Source organism: Rhinoraja longicauda, chromosome 3 (assembly GCF_053455715.1).
Source record: "Rhinoraja longicauda isolate Sanriku21f chromosome 3, sRhiLon1.1, whole genome shotgun sequence".
Classification (NCBI taxonomy): Eukaryota; Metazoa; Chordata; class Chondrichthyes; order Rajiformes; family Arhynchobatidae; genus Rhinoraja; species Rhinoraja longicauda.
In genome coordinates this window covers 64751370-64773549 of record NC_135955.1, presented here as the reverse complement: position 1 = coordinate 64773549, position 22180 = coordinate 64751370, and the positions used below count along the sequence as shown (strand labels likewise).

At 39.6% G+C, this 22180-nt stretch overlaps 1 protein-coding gene across 1 annotated transcript in view; it reads left to right on the top strand.

The window, feature by feature from the left end:
• The window catches only part of snx2 (sorting nexin 2), a 36406-nt gene that overhangs the window by 2369 nt on the left and 11857 nt on the right, over positions 1–22180 (top strand). Inside the window, exons 2-11 of the mRNA XM_078396288.1 lie at positions 2109–2223; positions 7080–7237; positions 10229–10295; positions 10697–10740; positions 11650–11791; positions 12769–12847; positions 16933–17008; positions 19066–19179; positions 19419–19512; positions 20593–20798. Of these exons, the coding sequence (XP_078252414.1) occupies positions 2109–2223; positions 7080–7237; positions 10229–10295; positions 10697–10740; positions 11650–11791; positions 12769–12847; positions 16933–17008; positions 19066–19179; positions 19419–19512; positions 20593–20798 (1095 nt within the window). The remainder of the gene's footprint in view (positions 1–2108; positions 2224–7079; positions 7238–10228; positions 10296–10696; positions 10741–11649; positions 11792–12768; positions 12848–16932; positions 17009–19065; positions 19180–19418; positions 19513–20592; positions 20799–22180) is intronic.

The window sequence follows — 22180 nt, the reverse complement described above, 5'->3', positions numbered from 1 at the left end:
ATCAACATTCTATCTCCAATACACTTCAGTTTGGTAACAAAAGAGCGTTGTTTGTTTAAAAAAAGACATATTTTCCCACAAGTACATAGTATAACTTGAGCTTTGGAACTGAAGCAGTCCATCAAATGTTAGAGTCGCTCTATTGATTCAACAGTTGCAAGCATAGTATACAGTTCCAAACTTTATATAGTCATACTTGATTTTATAATTGGGTTATTATTCCTGCTTTATCTTCCCAGCAGTATGAATATTGATTTCTCTTGCGTCAAGTAACCCTTGCTTTCCATCTCTCTCCATCCTTCCCCATCCTGGTGTTCCAACCAGTCTGACTGTCCTTTTAAATTTAAATTTAATCTTTATATACCTTTCCCCAGTTAACAATGATCTATTTTACATCTTCCTTGAGCTTCGTCCCCGTTGGTATCTCGTTTTCACACCGTATCCTTCCATATCTCTGTGTCTCCCTCTCCCCTGACTCGGTCTGAAGAAGATTCTTGACCTGAAACGTCACACCTTCCTTCTATCCAATGATGCTGCCTGTCCCGCTGAGTTACTCCAGCATTTTGTGTCTATCTTGTGTAATTAGCTTGTGTTTTCCTCAGAATGTGATGTTTTTCCCAGTATTCTTACTTTTCTGTTGTGGATCTTTTTTTCTGGGATATTCCTGATACCTATCCTTAAAATTATATTGTCTTTATGCTGTGCAACAATCAAACATTTTTTTTCTCCAACTGAACATATGTATTAGTGGTTTTTGTATTTGCTTCAAGATGGGTTTTTAAAAAACTAAGGAATGTTAATCACTAATGTTTGGTGTTCGAGCTTGAAACTAATTAGAGTAGACAAAATAGACTCATGGGGCAGCTGCAATGATCCATTACAGATAAACAACTTGGATGTGCAACCAATTTCGGAGTATGTTGTGGTACATTTTAACTCGACAAATTTATTTCAATTTGAGATTTGGACAAATTACAAAGGTGGATAATAACTCATTTTAAGTGTTGCTTGTGGGGGCAAACAATTTACCACATGCTTGACGTGCAAAGTTGAAGAATTTAAAAAGTTCAAGTGCAGAATATTTGGAGCAGCAAGTTAATGTGAGGAGTAGACATGAGGTTTGTAACTCACAGCCCATCAGCTGGGAGTGACGGAATTTTTTATCATCTCAGATATTGGCTGCTTGTTTGTATTTGGTTCAATCTGGCATGCAAACCATCTCCTAAACAATAACTCCACAACTAAGCTAGTCTCTGGCCCATGAGCCTCAAGGGTTGTACTCGGAACCTTGTGTCTGTGAGCATGAAACATCTTAGCAAAACAGATGGAGCACTAAAACCTTAAACTAAGTGTGGTGTCTATGGTTCCCATGATGGCCCTAGGCTTGTTCACCCTAGAAAATAAGTAGTTCTCCTTAGTGCTGCTCGGTGGCGCAGCGGTAGAGTTGCTGCCTTTCAGCACCAAAGACCCAGGTACGATCCTGATGATGGGTGCTTACCTATACGGAGCTTGTATGATCTCCCCGTGACCTGCGTGGGCTTTCTCCGATCTTCAGTTTCCTCCCACACTCCAAAGACGTACAGGTTGATAGGTTAATTGGCTTGGTATGAATCTAAATTGTCCCTAATGTGTAGGATAGCGTTAATGTGCGGGGTTTGCTAGTCGGTGCAGACTCGGTGGGCCGAAGGGCCTGTTTCCGCGCTGTTCTCTAAACTAAACCATCTTCACAGATAGTCAAAGGAGCAGAAAGTGATAATAGTTGTTTGAAACTTCCGGCATATGTATTTAAATTTGTCTCTTTACACAAGCTATCAAGCAAACATTACTGTATTGTGTTCTTATAATCTTAGCCAGGATGCCAATGAGTTTTGGGTGCAAGATTAAAATCTCTAAAATATGTGTTTCACATTTTGCCATGTACAAGGATAATGATTGGGATTTCCTGGCTCATTGTATAAGTGTGAATAAACCATAATTAGCAAAACTTCCTTTGTACTCATTTGATGAAAGATTGTTTTTTCTGAAGTCTGCATTAAGGTCATTTTTTAAAAAACTGATGTTTTCAACTTTAATGCCAGAATAAATTTGCTGATATGTTGCTCTTTCAGTCTAGTCCTTCTTCACCTGATCCTGCAAGTCTTCCAGCCGAAGATATAAGTGTAAAGTCAAATGGTCCCAAATCGGAAGTTTTAGTGGACGATGACCACGAAGACCTCTTTGCTGGTAAGACTGCTGCAGTTTTTTTTGTTGTCTGTTTTTGGCATGTCTAGTGGTCTCCAGTATGAGTTTGTGTTAGTTCACGTGCAGTTTCCTCCTTTTTGTGGTTGCACTCAGAGCCTGAGGTGCAGAATTTATGTGCTTGTTATCAGTGCCTCCAAATGTCATGTTGGGAACAGAACATGTACCCAACATGACTTGTCCTGCGTTTTTGATTTGTAACTTGGGACCAAGTGCAAAGGTATGGTCCGGTGTGTCCATATTGGGATGGTTAGGTTTGAAAGCATGTTGAAGATTATAGCTCATGTTGGAGAGGAGGGGACCATGGGTAAATTTGGAAAATAATTGAGCTGTTGCTTAATTGGGAGATGATGGCTCTGCAAGGAAAGATAAATGGGCTATATAGGTTGGGACGAGAATTTTTTTAACTAAATCTTCAGTTTACTAAGGCCTGAAAGTGGGAGGTTGGCCAAGAATGCACAGAATTATTTCCAGAGGAAATGAGCGTGTAAGAGTTTTAGCAACATGAGCAGAGAAGTTCGAGTCAAGTATGTTTTTTTTTTCCATATGCACTGCAGGTTGACAGGAACAATGAAATTCTTGCTGCAACTTTACAGGCACATTAGACACAGCAACAAATATACAATAAATTCAGTTACTCTAGGTGTACTAGATCATGATGGTGCAAAAACCAAAGCACATAGAGCAACCGTAGTACAAAGGGTTGAGATTTTGGATTGGAGAAAGGCTAATTTTGAGGAGATGAGAAAGGATTTAAAAGGAGTGAAATGGAAATTGTTGTTTTATGAAAAGGATATAATAGAGAAATGGAGGATATTTAAAGGTGAAATTTTGAGAGTACAGAGTCTTTATGTCCCTGTTCGGTGGAAAGGAAAGAATAATAATTTGAAAGAGCCGTGGTTTTCCAGGGAAATTGGACACTTGGTTCGGAAAAAGAGGGAGATATACAATAAATATAAGCGGCAGGGAGTAAATGAGGTTTTTGAGGAATATAAAGAATGTAAAAGGAATCTTAAAAAGGAAATTAGAAAAGCGAAAAAAAGATATGAGGCTGCTTTGGCAAGTAATGTAAAAGTAAACCCCAAGGGATTCTACAGATATGTCAATAGCAAAAGGATAGTGAGGGATAAAATTGGTCCATTAGAGAGTCAGAGTGGACAGCTATGTGCTGAGCCGGAAGAAATGGGGGAGATATTAAACAATTTCTTTTCTTCGGTATTTACCGAGGAGAAGGATATTGAATTATGTGAGGTAAGCGAAACAAGTAGAGTAGTGATGGAAATTAGGAGGATTAAAGAAGAGGAGGTACGGACACTTTTGAAGAATATAAAAGTGGATAAGTCTCCAGGTCCTGATAGGATATTCCCTAGGACATTGAGGGAAGTTAGTGCAGAAATAGCAGGGGCTATGACGGAAATATTTCAAACGTCATTAGAAACAGGGATGGTGCCGGAAGATTGGCGCATTGCGCATGTTGTGCCTTTGTTTAAAAAAGGTTCTAAACGTAAACCTAGCAATTATAGACCTATTAGTTTGACGTCTGTGGTGGGAAAATTAATGGAAAAGATACTTAGGGACAATATATATAATTATTTGGATAATCAAGGCCTGATTAGAAACAGTCAACATGGATTTGTGCCTGGAAGGTCATGTTTGACTAATCTTCTTGAATTTTTTTGAAGAGGTTACCAGGGAAATTGATAAAGGCAAGGCTGTGGATGTTGTCTATATGGACTTCAGTAAGGCATTTGACATGGTTCCACATGGAAGGTTGATTAAGAAGGTTAAATCGTTGGGTATTAATAGTGAGGTTGCAAGATGGATTCAACAATGGCTGAATGGGAGATACCAGAGGGTAATGGTTGACAATTGTATGTCAGGTTGGAGGCCAGTGTCTAGTGGAGTGCCCCAAGGATCTGTGTTGGGTCCACTGTTGTTTGTCATTTACATTAATGATCTGGATGATGGTGTGGCAAATTGGATTAGTAAATATGCAGATGATACTAAGATAGGTGGAGTAGTTGATAGTGAGGTAGATTTTCAAAGTCTACAGAGAGACTTGGGCCTTTTGGAAGGGTGGGCTGAAAGATGGCAGATGGAGTTTAATGCTGATAAGTGTGAGGTGCTGCATTTTGGTAGGACAAATCAAAATAGGACGTACAGGGTAAATGGTAGGGAATTGAGGAATGCAGTGGAACAGAGGGATCTGGGAATAACTGTGCATTGTTCCCTGAAGGTGGAATCTCATGTGGATAGGGTGGTGAAGAAGGCGTTTGGTATGCTTGCCTTTATAAATCAGAGCATCGAGTATAGAAGTTGGGATGTAATGTTGAAATTGTACAGGGCATTGGTGAGGCCGAATCTGGAGTATGGTGTGCAGTTCTGGTCGCCAAATTATAGGAAGGATGTCGACAAAATGGAGAGGGTACAGAGGAGATTTACTAGAATGTTGCCTGGGTTTCAGCACTTAGGCTACAGAGAGAGGTTGAATAGGTTGGGTCTTTATTCTTTGGAGCGTAGAAGGTTGAGGGGGGACTTGATAGAGGTTTTTAAAATTTTGAGAGGGACGGACAGAGTTGACGTGGGTAGGCTTTTCCCTTTGAGAGTGGGGAAGATTCCAACAAGGGGACATAGCTTCAGAATTGAGGGACAAATGTTTAGGGGTAACATGAGGGGGAACTTCTTTACTCAGAGGGTTGTGGCTGTATGGAATGGGCTTCCGGTGGAAGTGGTGGAGGCTGGCTCGATTTTATTATTTAAGAGTAAATTGGATAGGTATATGGATAGGAGGGGATTGGAGGGTTATGGTCTGAGTGCAGGTAGATGAGACTAGGTCAGGGAGAATGGTCGGCGTGGACTGGTAGGGCCGGACAGGCCTGTTTCCATGCTGTAGTTGTTATATGTTATATGATGTGGTGCTGAGAGAGGGTTGTGCAGGGTAATTCAAGAACTTGATGGAAAGCAACTGTTCTTGAACCTGAAGGTCAAGGTTCTTGGGCTTCTGCATCATCTTCCTGATGGTAGCAGTGCAAAGTGAGTTTGGAATTGGTTCTGAGAACTGAATCCACTTATTGAGAATTGTCCTGCAATGTCACTTTATAACTTGCAAGTGTGGAAGTAATCGCATTACCCTTGTCCACATGTATTCAAATATTTGCTTTTTTGGGAGATTGTTAGCAACATGATACTTTTGATGGTTCTGGAGCTTGTTGCCCAAAAAATTATGCAATGATTATACTTGTCATTCCAGACTGTTCCCTAAATGCCTGATACACTGAGTCTCTAGTTCTGTCTCTTAATTTATGCTTCAGTTAATCAAACGTGCTGAAATGGACACTTTAGTTTCTTATGGGAAATCTATTTTGGACAATTTATTAAAAAACGTGCAGTAAGATAATGCACCCACTTAGTATATATAAGTTATTGCTTTGGCTTAATCCCCAAATTGTAGGTTTTACATGTCATATTGTTAATCAACTAAGGATTAGATCATTTTTGTCATAATTCCTACAAACCAGATGCTTTGATGTTTAGTTATAAGTCTTGTTCATGGCTTCACTGAATAATAATATCTAAAACTGATTTTGATGGCTTTTGCGTGTGCTTGTTTGGTTTAAATTGGACATTCTATTTGAATGTTAGATTCTGTTTCACTCTTGCCATTCTGTTGTTTCCCAAATTGTTGTCTTATCGTTACTGTATGTTAACAGGTATGTTACTGTAAAAATCTGAATATTTGCAAATATTACCCTGAAAAATACTTGTTGGTAATGTCTTATCAAATACAAGCTTGTAAGATAGTCAGCGTAGAAATCTGAACACTCTGTACCTTAGAATTTGTAAGCAAACGGGTACAAATGAATAAAAGGGTAATTTGCATGTGAAATTGTCTTGTCTAAAATTTAAGACTGTAGTTGATAAACATTTTGGTCCTTGCTGTGAAAGAGCAAATGTCAATGTTGTACAGTTTATGGTTTAGAATCAAAGTTGACTCACTGTCAATCTCAAAACTTGGAATTTTGAAAATTGAGTAATCGCAGACGCAAATTGAAGTTGCACAAAATGCTACTGTTGACCCAGCTACCCATTTGTGTAAGCTTTATACTCGATCCAATTATATTGTATAGACACTCCCCGACTTGCGTGATAGGCGACTTGCGTAAACTTCCATTAGCGTAACAATTTACAATTGTATATAAAATCATGAGAGGAATAGATCGGGTAGATGCACAGAATCTCTTGCCCAGAGTAGGGGAATCGAGGATCAGAGGACATAGGTTCAAGGTGAAGGGGAAAAAATGTAATACGAATCTGAGGGATACCTTTTTCACTCAAAGGGTGGAACAAGCTGCCAGAAGATGTAGTTGAGGCTGGGACTATTCCAACATTTAAGAAACAGTTAGACAGGTACATGCATAGGACAGGTTTGGAAGGATATGGACAAAGCACAGGCAGGTGGGATTAGTGCAGCTGGGACATGTTGGCCGGTGTGGGCACGTTGGGTCGAAGGGCCTGTTTCCACACGGTATCACTCTATGACTCTGACTCTAATAGGTGGTCTTGTTTCCTGAATGACCTGTGTTATTGCAATGGGAGGATGGCAAAGGCTTCCCATCCACTTCCTAGATATAAAAGCGTAAGCTGGGCTTGCTGCTCTTCCAGTTTTGGCCATTGTTGGTGCGATGCTGGGGAGGCAATAGACTTTAAACATTGAGATTTAAATTTAAGCTTCAGAAAATGGTATTTCTGCTGATCATAACTTGGCATATTAGAAATTGCCATGGAATTTTATCCGAGCAAGCAGTGATATTTCCAATAACTCTCCCTGCATTGTTTTTCAGAAGCTACAGAAGAGGTGTCTCTTGACAGTCCCGAAAAAGATTACTTAAATTCTCCAGAACCAACTCCTGCTATTACCCCAGTATCTCCAACACTCATTGCACCACGAGCTGAATTAAAAATGTCTCATCCAAAGATGTTTGAAGGATCCAAGGAGGAGGTATGACTATTTTATCGTAGTTATTGTAAAGTAAATCAATATAATATTGTGGACTATCCATAGTTAATGCACTTTTTACACAAATTATTCAAGTGCATTTGCTGAAGTACCATATTTTTTTATCACTGCAGAACAAGTAGTAAAATTAATCAATTTAAGTAGAACAATGCAATATTGGCAGGACACAATGGGAGCTTTGTCTGGGTCACTTTGCTCTAATTCTCCTGGCATTGGGTTGCTTTTTGCCAATGGTGAAAGGTTGGGCATAGGCTTTCTTTATTGACACTGACAATGAATCCTGTTTTTCATATACGCCAACACTGTTGAACTATTGACAATAGTTACTGATTTTAATAACTGAAAAATGATATTGGGTTTAAAATAATGAAATTGTTCTTGGGTTAAGGGTTTGGGTTTCAGGGAACTTCTGGTTCATATTTTAAGCACTATGCAAAATTTTGAATGATGGCAAACACTCAGTTGTTGGCCTGCAGTGGTGGGCGACCATCTCCCTCCTGCTCGGAGTCTGCCCCGGGGGCGAGGGGGGGAGAGGAAAGGGGAGATCGAGCCACTGACCCCGTCCTGCCAGTGGCCATCTTCTTTCTCTTGTCTCTGGTGCCGCGCTGTTCGGGGGGGGGGGGGGAAGCACAATTAAAGTTGTGCATGTCCCATTGTGATGTCACACGTTGAGGGCCTTTAAGAAACAGGTTAGAAAGGTAATTTTTAAACTTTAAAATCGCTCTAACTTTAAAAATGTAAGACCAATTTAAATAAAACCTATTGTTAACAGTCGCCGGGACAATGGTGATTAAGGTGGTGCTAAAATTGTGGCGCTATCGTTTTAACGTGGTCCGACAAATCTCAGAAATATAAATATATATAAACATAGCACAAAAAGTAAGGAAATTTGTGTTTGGTAGATTATTTCTTTGTTGTAACAATGCTTCTTGGCAATAAATCTTATACCGTTGGAAAGCCTGTTTATTTCCCTTTTAAATGGTGGCACATTTGTAAGGAACATGCATTTGTAGGATGAGCAGCAGAGCTGAGTATATGGGTTGCGCCCATGAAAAATTTGCCAAATCTTCTCTGCCAATGCCAAACAGCTTATTCTGTTGTTGCTATTGACTCTTGTTTTGAGCTTCTGGTACCCCCAGGTGCTGACAATCAGGTGCCTGATTGGCACCTGATTGGCAGCATCTGTGAGCATGGGCCCTGCTACAGTGGTCAGTAGGTGTCTGCTCCAAGAATCGGCATGCCACGTTTGACTGATCTGGATAGGGCCCGTGCGATAGGGCAACTTCAAGCTGGTGTTCCGCAAAACCAAGTTGCTGCATTATTTGGAGTGAGCCCTAGTACCATCTCCAAAGTGAAGGCCAAGTTCCATATAACGGGGGATGTCAGAGACAGGCCGCGAAGTGGGCGTCCCAAAAAGACGACACCTGAAGAAGACCGTTTCCTCACCCTGTCAGCACTTAGGAACCGTAGGCTGTCTTCTACAGATTTGCAGTCAAGGTTTGCAGGACGATATGGCCGACGGCTCTCTGCCCAGACAATTCGGAACAGACTGCACGCAGCCGATCTCCGGTCTCATAGGGCTGCCAGGAGGCCTGCCATGACTGCCCTTCACCGTCAGGCCTGTTTGCGCTGGTGTCGGCAACACGTGCACTGGAACCTGAACATGTGGAGGAACGTTATGTTCAGCGATGAGTCCAGATTTTGCCTACGGCAGTTGTATCATAGGGTCAAAGTGTGGAGAAGACGCGGAGAACGCTATGCTGATTGCTGCACCGATAGAGTAACATCTTTTGGTGGAGGCAGTGTGATGGTGTGGGGCGGCATTTCCCTCACTGGAAAAACGAGGCTTGTCATCATTGGAGGCAATCTCAATGCAGAGAGATATCGAGATGAGATTCTGCAACCAGTGGCAATCCCATATCTCCACAGTCTGGGACCGAACTCTCTCCTCCAAGATGACAATGCTCGCCCCCACAGAGCAGGGTTTCTCAGAGACTACCTCCAGAATTTGGGAGTGCAGAGGATGGAATGGCCTGCCAGCAGTCCTGACCTCAACCCCATTGAACACTTGTGGGATCAGCTTGGGCGTGCTGTTCGTGCCAGAGTGACCAACACAACCACGTTGGCTGACTTGCGACAAATGCTGGTTGAAGAATGGGATGCCATCCCACAACAGTGTGTGACCAGGCTGATGACCAGCATGAGGAGGAGGTGCCAGGCTGTTGTGGCTGTGTATGGTTCTTCCACACGCTACTGAAGCTCCTGTTTATTAAATGAATAAATTGTTAAATTGCCAATATGTCTTGTTTCTTCAGACTTCAATCATCCAATCCACCAAACAACACCGAACAAGAGTCAATGGCAGAATAAGCTGTTTGGCATTGGCAGAGAAGATTTGGCAGATTTTTCATGGGCGCAACCCACATACTCAGCTCTGCTGCTCATCCCACAAATGCATGTTCCTTACAAATGTGCCACCATTTAAAAGGGAAATAAACAGGCTTTCCAACGGTATAAGATTTATTGCCAAGAAGCATTGTTACAACAAAGAAATAATCTACCAAACACAAATTTCCTTACTTTTTGTGCTATGTTTATATATATATATATATATATGCATGTGGACACACACACACACACACCCACAAGATCTGAGTTTTAGTAATATAATAATAATAATATATAGATAGATGCTTACTGCCTTAAATGCATTTGTGGCCTGTTGGTATGATTTAATGAATGTCTGTGTTCTTAACATTTAGTTTCTGCTGATGTCCGAAACTGCAACATTACACATTTGGTATATAATTAACGCAATGTTACTTTTTGACTGGATTGATTTACTGTTTACTCCTAGTTTTGTGCTTCAGCCATGAGGATTGATTTATAATCTGAATTGAGTTCCTATTTAATTGTCCTTTAAATCTGGAAACATTATGCTAAGGTCATCATTTTTGGGGCTTTTTATTGCAGCTTGAGGAAGAGGCAAACGGAGATGTGTTTGACATTCAAGTGTCAGTTTCTGACCCTGAAAAAGTTGGTAAGGATTTTAAATAATATTGTGAAGATGTATTAAGTATTTCTGAGCCTATCCCTTTCTGGACTTGAATATTACCTTAAATATTTTGATTAGTTCTAATCTTAAACTCAGTTCTTCCCTGGTAAATTCCCCTCCTGATGTTTGTTCTTTGTATTCTTGCCACTTGATCTGCATTAATTTTGTTCTTGCTGTTTTCCTCTTTTCTGAAATAAATGGAATTAGGTTTATTAGCCTCTTCTATTGAGTAGTTTTTCACGGTGTATTTTCTCCTGCCCTAAGTGCTTTTCCATTCTTTCTCTGCCATTTTATTTTGAAACCCATACCATTTGAATAATAATCCAAATTTTTGGTTTGCTTTGGTTTTCATTACTGTGAATCTAATTGTGTGTTTTATCACTTAGGTGATGGTATGAATGCCTACATGGCTTACAGTGTGTCAACTAAGGTAATGGGATTAATAACATGGCTGTACAGCAGGGCATGTAATAGATAATTTGTGTTGTGATGGTTTTTGAAGTTGGATTGCACTGGCTCTGTACTGAACTACTCCCACTTATAATTGAACAACTTGGCCAACATGTAAACAACAAGATCAGTGGGCTCAGCCCATTGCGGTTGTTAGCAAAATTGATAGTTGTGCTCTGGGACATGTGGCTTGCAGCAGCATTGCAGGATACCTCTGGCATTAGTTAAAGGCTGATTACTGGTCTTGTGTAACATTGATTGAAATTAATTGCAGTAGCAAGAATAACAAATCTGGGTCAGCGACTTTAATTGACTGGTCACTACAGGTCAGGTGATTAATGTTAGGTCCTTGTGGAGCTTGTGGTCCATGATCTGGACCCATTGTAATGAACAAGCTAAGTGTCAGATACTTGCCATAACTTTGACAGCTATGTGGGTGGGGACTATTGTTTAATGGTCTTTAAGCCAATGCAGCGAAACTGCTGTTTGAAAGTTTATATGTACAAATTGGCTCTTAATCCAAGATCTTTGTTTCTCTTTTGCCTTGGTTAATCAGTGCCTGGGGGAAGGGAAGATGGGAAAAAAATCTAGGCCACGCCAGTTTTTTGGTTACTACTCAATAGTAGTTCAATGTTCACTTCTAGACTACACTGGAATCTTAGGATTGGTTTCTGAGATGCCGATTGGGAATTATCCAAGGCATTGAAATCAGTGCAAGTCGGATTCATGTCTGACGCTGACCTATTAAAATTTAAATTGTTTTACAGAACTTTAACGCATTGAAATGAGGTGTAGGTGTGGAAAGCTTTCCAAACATAATGGCATCAACTATACCAATTGGAATGTTAGGGCAGTATGGAGTAATGCTGGATATTCTTTCATTATACAGACTACTTTATCCATGTTCAACAGCAAAGAATTTGCAGTCAAAAGAAGATTTAGTGACTTTCTGGGTCTACATAGCAAATTGGCTTCAAAGTATATGCATGTGGGCTACATTGTACCTCCTGCACCAGAAAAGAGCCTTGTGGGTGAGATCATTTATTCAATTTGATAATCTACTGCCTCCATTTGAGTGGTTTCACAGTTCATTCTGGAGGCTTTATTTTTATTTTTATATTTGGATAAGATTATTTTTTGGGTACATCATGATCTGTTTACAAAATTGGAGGAGTTAATGCCCTTTCATGTCTCACCCTAGCTAGCCATATGTTAAATGATTCAACATTTTGTTTTGACTTTGATACATTTTTGAGTTGGAAAAAAAGATACTGCTTTTATGCAATTTTCTCACCAACTAAACAAGGATCAAACTATATTATTCCTTGAGGATTTTTCTTGCAACTTTACTAAAACTGATCTGGTCTTTTTAAAGAAAGCTGTCCCATGTTTGAGGATAGAAAGCTGAAGCTGGACAAGTTCTTAAGATGGCTCTCTATAGAAAAATTTGCTCAATTTGCAAAGAAAGTGAGACTATCTTTGCTCTATTATGAAGACGCAATACTTAACAGCAACTTGTGACATGCACATGTCTAATTCCCTGATCTAATTGTAATATCTTGCCAGAATCATTTGCCCTTTTTGTCTTGGTTAACTGTTTACTTCAAGTTCCTTTAAGAAATGTTTACTTCAAGTTCCTTTAAGAAATTGGTTCTACTAAATTTTAGGGCTGTATATTTTGTAAACTGCTCTTGTTTTGTGCTCTTTCACATTTTGCAATGAACCTGGTTACTGGCTAAAATAGTAAACAGGAAATTAAAAATTCTAAATCTGGTTGTCCTTGGAACTTCTCAGAAAATTGTTAATTGTGGTAGTTCTTTATCCTTCTAACTGAAATATTCCCAGAAAGCATACTTCTGTCTTATATATAGGTGGCAACTTTTTCATAGTGTTTCCAAAAAATAGGATGCATGGAATTGTTTCCTGTGCTTTATAGTGATTTTCTAAACTAGGCTCCTCAGTTGATGGGAAATCAGTTTTGAAATTGGAATATTTCTTGTTCTGAAAGGCATGACCAAAGTTAAAGTTGGAAAAGAAGACCCATCATCAGCCGATTTTGTGGAAAAAAGGAGGGCATCATTGGAGAGGTAAATCAATTTAGAATAAATGTGTTGACTTTTTAAAGAATGCTGAATATGTCTCAACTTTGAAGACTTGCATTTCAAGTGCTTGGCATTCTAACTTTGTAGAGTATTTCATGTGACATTAACTGTGACTTGTAATTGCAACCCTCCATTAAATACTTTTTTCCATGACTGCCATCAATAGATGACAAGTAACTTTCTCATTCAAGGTTTAGAAACTTGCACTGAGCCTCTGGATATAAGAGCAATTGGCAACAAATTCTCCTCCCTTTTGTCATTGCCATTCTCTTCCTTTCCTTAACCCTCGAGCAGTACAGCACAGGAACAGGTCTTTCACCTCATGTCTGTGCTGAACATGATTGTAAATTAAATTAATCCCTTCTGCTTGCACATAATTCATACCCCTCCATTCCCCACATATTCATTTATCCAAAAGCCTCTTAAATGCCATTACCACTACCACTCTTGGCAGCACATCCTACATACATACCACTAAATAAAATACCTTGTCCTCCTTTAAACATTCTCCTTTAAACTATAACTTGTTGAAACTATACTCACTAGTATTTGTTGTACTTCGTGGTTTGGTATCTGTTATACCATTATGACTCTGCAATGACCACAATTACACGTATTTAAGGGTTTGAAAGCCGAGCATAAATCCAGGCTCAGTTTATTTCACGGCCACCTGGAACCAGAGTGCCCGCCAATATTACGTCATTCTCATATATACATGTTGCTACGCGGGCAAACAAAATAGTCCTTGTGATATAACAAAATAGTCCTTGCAATATTACAACAGTATTTAACATTCCGTCCCTGGGAATGGTTGGAAAAACTTGATATTTGCTTTAATAATGTACAACGCTATTTTACCAAGGAAGTAGATACACACTGGCATGTATGGGAGTTTACCAAAACAAGCAATATCTTTTTTAGTAAATGGACAGGCTAAGTTTACAGGACAGTGTTTGAAAATTAATCCATGTACTCTCAATGTGTTACTAGGTGCAACTTTTGATTAATTTGCAGTGTAATTTGATCTACTGAAATTGTTTTTTGAGTTGGAAGTGAATTAAAGGATGCAAGTTAAATTAAACTTTAATCAGGGTGACAATTTGCTGTTTCAATCTAGGACTGCACAGAAAAGTGAAACCTGTGGCAAAAAAAATTAAAACACTTTTGGGGGAAAAAGGCAACTTACTTGACCAGCACAATCAGATCTGTCATTGCAGTATTTAAACTATTGCCTGCAATAGTTAGAATGAGGGAATCCTGCATGTACTTTGTGAGTTTCTGGCACTTTACAAACCTGTTGGTCATCTATGTTTGATATTTGAAGTTTGTGTGAAAAAGTAATATTGAGGTCTCGTATTTTGATAGACTACTTGAGGCTATGGCAGGTAGTAAATTTCAAAATGGCCCTTTTGAATAACAGCTTCTGGATGTGATGGGGGATAATCCCTTGTGACTGTAAAATTGCTATACAGCCCACTTAATATTTTTAATGTATTTGAGATATGGGTGACCTTGTCTAGATCAACATTTTAATATTCATCTGGAATTGTATTTGAAGTTTGAGCTGTTGTCTCATTGTCAGATCTAACTAGACCAAGTGGACCCATTGGGCCCAAACCCCTCCCCTCCCTCCTCTCCCCTCCCCTCAACCCCCATCCTCCCCTCCCTCCACCCCCTCCCTCCTCCTCCTCCCACCTCCACTCCCCCTCCCCCACTTGTGGGGGCTGCTCCCTCTCTCCTCTCCCAGTGCCAGCAAGATCTGCGCCACTCCTCCACTCTCTTCCCCAGCCCCGTCTCCCTCTAACGCAGTGAAATAAGACCAAACACGTATTGTAGTTGTTGTTCAGAAGCCCCGGGGTGAGTGGTGGCGGCGGTGAGGATGGAAGTTTCCTTGAGTTTGTTGTTTGCGAGGGAGCGCTGCGATGTTTCTCCTTGGCTCGGCTCTGGGTCAGTGGCGATCCGTTCTCCGGTGAACCTTCGCCGGCAGCTTCTGCCTCCTGTCCCCGCCGCCGCCGCGGTTCCACAAGTTAAAGAGTCGGGGAGAGTTGGGGAACTCACCGCATAAAGCAAAAACACCCTTACAAAATCATCGTAGTTTTTACTAATTAACCATATATATACACCAAATTAACTGTTTTGAAAACAATATTTTCTTACCTACACGGTGAAAAACTGGGAAAAACGGATGAAACGAAGATTTGTTTACATGGAGCAGAGGAGCTAGCGACAATTCTTTACCCCTGCATGCTCAGTCGGAATACCAAACTCGCTTAAATGCAGTCTCATGGAAAACATTGAAAGAATCCTGATTTTTGTGGAAGAAATTAGACTGAGTCAAGTTGAAATAGAAATATTAAACTCTCACTTCCTAAACTTGAAACTCTTAACAAAACATGCTGGTAATACTCAACCAGTCAGGCTGCATTAGTGAAGACTAAAACACTGAAAGGTCTTTCCTGTAAGGTCATTGACCTGACCTGGTTTTCTTTTTTGAAGCCTTTATCATTTCCAATTTCCTTTTGATATAAAGGAAAACTACTTTGCTCAGCATTAGACTTTTGCGTTTTTGGTTTATGTAAACTTGTGGTTGCATCTCTGGTGAGAAAAGACTTTTTTGAACTATTGCTTTTTTCTATCCATGAACTTTAATGTCATTCAGCTCCTTGGCTTGCTTTAATTTGTCACCTATTAGTACACTTATAATGGGCCTAGAGCAATAGAGGGAGTTGAATATTTTCATGGAAAGTATCAGAAATGTATGGACTTTTAATGCGTAGAGAAGTGCATTCTTTTTGTTTGGATTAGAATATGTCTAGCTTTATATATGCTATTGGAGGAGTCTGGAAGATGTTTTGAGTTGTGACCAATTTAAGGACATCTTTCAACTTAAAGCACTGTTTTAAAAGACTTTTTTGTTGTTGTTGGTGTGGTTTAAATGTTAAATGAGAATTTGTGCTTGTAGGACACAAGCCAAGCACTTATGGGGCACTATGTAGACAATGTTACCAATGGTCAGTGAAGATTTATTTTTTTGCTCTAAACCAATACCAGAAGCTCAAATTTAACATTTAATGGGGTCAATATCAATCTCTATTTGTATTGTTTTTCAAATAGTAATGAGAGATTTGGGGTTTGCAATAACACTAAACAATGCAGCTTTTTTTTCCCCATGTGGGGCCAAATTAAAAATTCATTATAATCATTCAAAGATTAATCATACTCTATATAATTTAGCTGCAAAATTTTGTAGTCTAGATATGAGCCCTGTCTGGTATTTATCTTGACATAGTTTGATGCATGATATTTTGTGCACCTTGATGCACAGAATAAATATTCCATTTTAGAGGAGTCTTGACATTTCTCTGCCCTTTTTTTAAACCTGTTGATGTATCAAAAGGTCAAAGTCATTGATGCCTGCGTATTGTTGCCATCAAACAGAATGCCTTGCATGAAAATCTAATTCTTGTTTTATAAAGAATTGTCATTTGAAATGCAGACGTTAGATTTGGCAATCTGTACTAATTATGTACATTTGAATAACTTGTATAGATTTTTATTACAATAGACAATAGGTGCAGGAGTAGGCCATTCGGCCCTTTGAGCCAGCACCGCCATTCAATGTGATCATGGCTGATCATTCTCAATCAGTACCCCGTTCCTGCTTTCTCCCCATACCCCCTGACTCCGCTATCCTTAAGAGCTCTATCTAGCTCTCTCTTGAATGTATTCAGAGAATTGGCCTCCACTGCCCTCTGAGGCAGAGAATTCCACAGATTCACAACTCTCTGAGTGAAAAGGTTTTTCCTCATCTCTGTTCTAAATGGCCTACCCCTTATTCTTAAACTGTGGCCCCTGGTTCTGGACTCCCCCAACATTGGGAACATGTTTCCTGCCTCTAATGTGTCCAACCCCTTAATAATCTTATACGTTTCGATAAGATCCCCTCTCATCCTTCTAAATTCCAGTGTATACAAGCCTAGTCGCTCCAGTCTTTCAACATATGACAGTCCCGCCATATGATTACTATTTGTCCAGAGTCCAATGGATGTTTGTCAAATTTTAAATTGCAGGTATCTGCAACGCACAATAAAGCATCCAACATTGTTGCAAGATCCAGATTTGCGGCAATTTTTGGAAAGCACCGAGGTATGTAAACTAACATTTCAATGTTTTAAAATAATTTATCAGACTTTTGTTTCTGTAATCCCCAGGTACTCTAGTGCATCATATTACTCAAGCACACATTGGCCCTGAATCCTGGAACTGTTACCGAAAATTGGTTGGGTGTGAACTTTTAGAATTGTGTAAATTGGTTAAAGGTTATTGCTCCACTCAAAATTGCCTGGGAAGTATTTTGAAAAGTTGTATGTCCGCTTGGCCAACCAATATTTGTATAATTGCGTAGGTACTAGACAATAACAATATCTGACCACAAATATCTGATTTGTATGGGGAAAAAGTTGATGGCCAGCAAATGTTTTGTTTGTAAGACAATTTAGCGTGCTACAAAACAACTATTTTTCGACTGTGCCTATAGTTATGAAAACTAAGGTGTTGCACGATCTAAACAGGGAATCCTGATTTGCGAAAGCAGAATTGTGAAGGAAAAGGCAAAATTACAGAATATTCCTTGGTAAACTTTGGACTAAATGACCTAAACGTTTTGAATAGGAATAATATAGATGTACATTTGTCCAGCAAATCACTTGCAGATCATATAGTTTTAAAGTTGGACCAGTATTGTGGTTCTTAAGGTACAAGCTACTGTGGAACATTTAAAGACCAAGTAGGATATTCAACTTGGGAATAGTTTTGTCCAACATTGCAGTGCTTTGGCTACTGCAGGCGAACATATTGCTTTTAGCACGTGTCAATTTTTTTTAATGAACATTAAGTGGTCAAATAGTCATGGATTGATACAGTGTGGAAACAGGGCCTTTGGCCCAACTTGCCTGCACCAGCCAATGTGTCCCAGCTATACTCATCCCACCTGCCACGTTTGGTTCATATCCCTCCAAACCTGTCCTATCCATATACCTGTCTAACTGTTTCTTAAATGTTGGATAGTCCCTGCCTCAACTACCTCCTCTGGCAGCTTGTTCCATACACCCACCACCCTTTGTGTGAAAAAAATACCCCTCGGATTCCTAATAAATCTTTTCTCCTTCATCTTAAACCTATGTCCTCTAGTCCTCGATTCACCTACTCTGGGCAAGAGACTCTGTGCATCTACCTGAACTATTCTTCTCATGATTTTATACACCTCAATAAGATCACCCCTCATCCTCCTGTGCTCCAAGGAATAGAGACCCAGCCTACTCAACCTCTCCCAATAGCTCAGAACCTTTAGTCATCCTCGTAAATCTTCACAAACGTCTTGTACAACTGAACATGACGTCCCAACTTCTATACTCTTCAAGCAAGATTGCTTTGCATGTCCCTGGCCACCAACAAAATATACTTTGGCAAAGACTTGTGAAGAAAATGTTACTTGTTTAAATACAAAACCTCCCTCAAAAAATCTTGCTCAAATTGAAATTTCATTGATTAAAGGAACTTAATACTTCATAGCAATCCTTTGGTGTCATCTTTCAGGGCGACATCTCCCAAATAGGCAGCAATGATGCCAGACTCTGAAATAAATCATTGGGCAGAAAGAAAAACAAAAGAATTGAGGATTGTGCTTACAGCCTGCTTTGAAAAATGGCTTTAGCTCTACCCTCATCCGATATCGCATTTTCCGTACTTTCTGTTCTTTGTCTATTTAGATTTAAATGCTACTGTCAGCACACCAGCAACCAAAACCAATCTTCCTCTTGAAACCTAAATAAACCTGACAGTATGGCAGTGTCTTAAGTAAAATCTTACCTGTGTAATACCAGATCGTCTTGGTGCACAATTAATTAAGCCAAGGTTGCTTTCATCCTCGGCAATTCTAGTTAACAGTGAATGCAGGTTTAATGCTTTGTATTCCTTCTGTGTAAAAGTAGGATTGGAACTTGTCTGTAACAAGTAGTAATACTGTATTTGGGTGTTTTAAAGGGTTAATCTGCCATTCTATTGGAATGCTTGAGTAAGCTGCAGTGTGAGCTTGTCTGTATGGAGAAATGCATAAGAATAGAAAATTGTGTAGTTCTCCTTTAACCAGATACCTCCAAGGCTTTTAACGGGATTTCACACCCTTATTTGTCATTCAATTCCAGCTGCCTCGTGCGGTTAGCACCCAGGCTCTAAGTGGTGCGGGCATATTGAGGATGGTGAACAAGGCCGCTGATGCTGTCAACAAAATGACAATCAAGATGAATGAATCGGATGCAGTAAGACCTGATATTTGAACTTGATTAATGAGATGAATTAATGAGATTTTGCAGTTCTTTTCTAAGGGTAAAAGACAAACAGGATGGATAACTATTTGCTTATTTTCCTCTGATTCTCAGTTAAATCGGGCAGGCTATGGCCACAGTTAATTTGTTTTCCCTTAAAAGTGGTTTACTGGTGGTAACATAATTTGTAATGATTTGTTCTTGGCAAATTAACTCCATTCTTCATCTGACAGTGGTTTGAGGAAAAGCAGCAGCAATTTGAAAACCTGGACCAGCAATTAAGAAAACTACAAAACAGTGTCGATCTTTTGGTCTGCCATAGAAAAGGTGTGTGTATTTTGAGTTTTCCACGACATTTTCATTTGAAATTGGAATAAGGCTACCGCAATGACTTTTGCAAATAGTAGTCGGATACGAAATTTCATTATAATGGTTTAAATTTAAATTGTTGAATATTGGAGTAAAATTAGCATTAATGGTGACCATGAAATTACTAGATTGTTCTCCAACCCAATCGGTCATAGTCATACAGTATGGAAATAGACCCTTCCGCCCATCTTGTCCATGCTGACCAAGATGCCCCACCGAAGCTGGTCCCTTTTGCTTGTGTTTGGCCCATAATCCCTCTAAACCATCCCTATCCATGTACCTGTCAGTCTTTAAGTAGTGTTATTGCACTAGTCTCAACTACTTTCTCGGGCGGCTTGTTCATATATCCATCACTCTCTGGAAAAAGCTGCCCCTCGGGTTCCTATTAAATCTTTCCATAGGAACTTTTCATAGGAACTATGTCCCTAGTTCTTGATTCCTTTACTCATGGAAAAGGACTGCATTCATCCCATCCATTCCCATCATAGATTTTATAACCCTCTTGGTCATTGGAAACTAAACATTTGCGTGTCTCTTGAGTTGAAGGCATGTTTAAAACGGTCCAGTGCCTTCATTCTCTTTGCCCGAATAGCTACTTGGTTTTCTCGCAACTGATTAAATTGTCCTGCAGCACAAGGTTTATCCTTTGAATTATAACATTTGCAATCCTCTTGTATCTCCAAATTGTGGCTAGCAATTCTACAATTTCTACATTGAAATAGAGGAAACCTGTTACCAAATGCAAACCTTTTCACTGCCTGCTTTTTGACTTAATTTAGTGTTTGGCAAATTTGACCTGGTACCAGTAATATAAAAATCACTTCAGTACAGCAGTCATACTCTGAGCCCCTGTGGGTCTTTTAGATTTTTAATTATTTTCTGATCAAAGGAATTGAAAATGTTATCGTTGTCAAATTCTTAGTCTCTAGAGTTAAGGTAGCTTGATGTGTATTTGGGGACTGATGAAATAATTCTGCAAGTTTTTGCAAACATTTTAAATTGGTTTTATTGTTTGGCATTTGCAAATCGCCTTTTTAGAACTCTCAGTCAACACTGCTTCCTTTGCCAAGAGTGCAGCCATGTTGGGTAACTCTGAGGACCACACTGCCCTCTCAAGAGCACTATCGCAGCTAGCAGAAGTTGAAGAGAAGATAGACCAGCTTCACCAAGAACAAGCAAATGCTGACTTCTACTTATTTGCAGAACTTTTAAGTGATTATGTTCGACTCATCACATCCGTAAAGGTAAACTGTTAAGCAGATCTGGAATTCTGGTATTTATTCCAAGTTAGATCTGTACGACTTAGTGAATGTTTAGCACAATCCTTTCCTACCATTTTGAGATAAACAATATTAATTTAATATGACCTTGCAGTCTATATTAAAGCCAGAAAAATGGAGGAATAATCCATCTAGGCTACAGAACAGTAAATGTTGACTGAAATTCTCTGAATAATTTGAAAGCTATGAAACAATTTGAATAGGTTAGTGTAACTTTTACCTTGGGCACTGAACACATTATGGAAGTTGGTGTAGGAAGGAACTGCAGATGCTGGTTTAAACTGAAGATAGACACAAAATGCTGGAGTAACTCAGCGGGACAGGCAGCATCTCTAGATAGAAGGAATGGGCGACATTTCGGGTCAGGTCTGAAGAAGGGTCTCGGCCCGAAACATCACCCATTCCTTCTATCCAGAGATGCTGCCTGGCCTGCTGAGTTACTCCAACATTTTGAGTCTATAATCTTATGGAAGTTGATGTTCAACTTCTGATTTCACAAATGGAAATTTCAATTACAGAACATATTTTGATTTGAGGGAACACTATCCATGAATATTATGTTGTATTGACTTGCATAGGGTGTTTCTTTGGGACATATAGATGCAATAATTTGGGACCGGGATTTTAAGAATATATTTTTTAGCTTGAAGAACATCTCGGAAAACCTGGAACAGTATAGCACAAGAACCAGGCTCTTCAGCCCACAATGTCTGTGCCACACAATACCACAACCAACTCTTAACCACTGGCACCTATTCCTCCATTCCCTGCATACCCATATGCCTAAACAAAAGTCTCTTAAATGCCACTATCTCATCTGCAGCTCCAGTTCCTTAAAACAGTCCATAAGGACCTTCAGCTGAATGCATTTACTGCAGGTCTAGTCCTCCTGCATCCCCTAACTTTCAATATCCTGCTGGAGGAGCATTCCAATATACTATCAGTCATCTCTCCAATACCTAAACCTTGGAGGAATTGCAGAACAGAATACAGACTGTACCTTAACCTGCTGTTACCCCAGCTCGGCCCTCTGTCCAAAGCCTCTTGAGCCAAAACCTCAGTATTGCATGTACCCTCCAGCAGCACTTCTTCGCAACACAGCCACTCTGCAAAACCTTCCTTTTATCGGCTGCCGTGCCCCTCCCTGAGCCAGTCAAATAAATATTCCTTCATTTAGAAAGCTTTCCAATCAAGCTGTCTCAGCTGCATCTTAAAATATATCTCGGCCAATTTAATGGGGAAACATAATCTCAAAATTGGTTAATTTGTGGAGGCCTTGGGTGATTTACTCTAGTTGCAAAATGCTATATTGTATCCCCATTTTAAATATTGTAGATTTCAGGGTA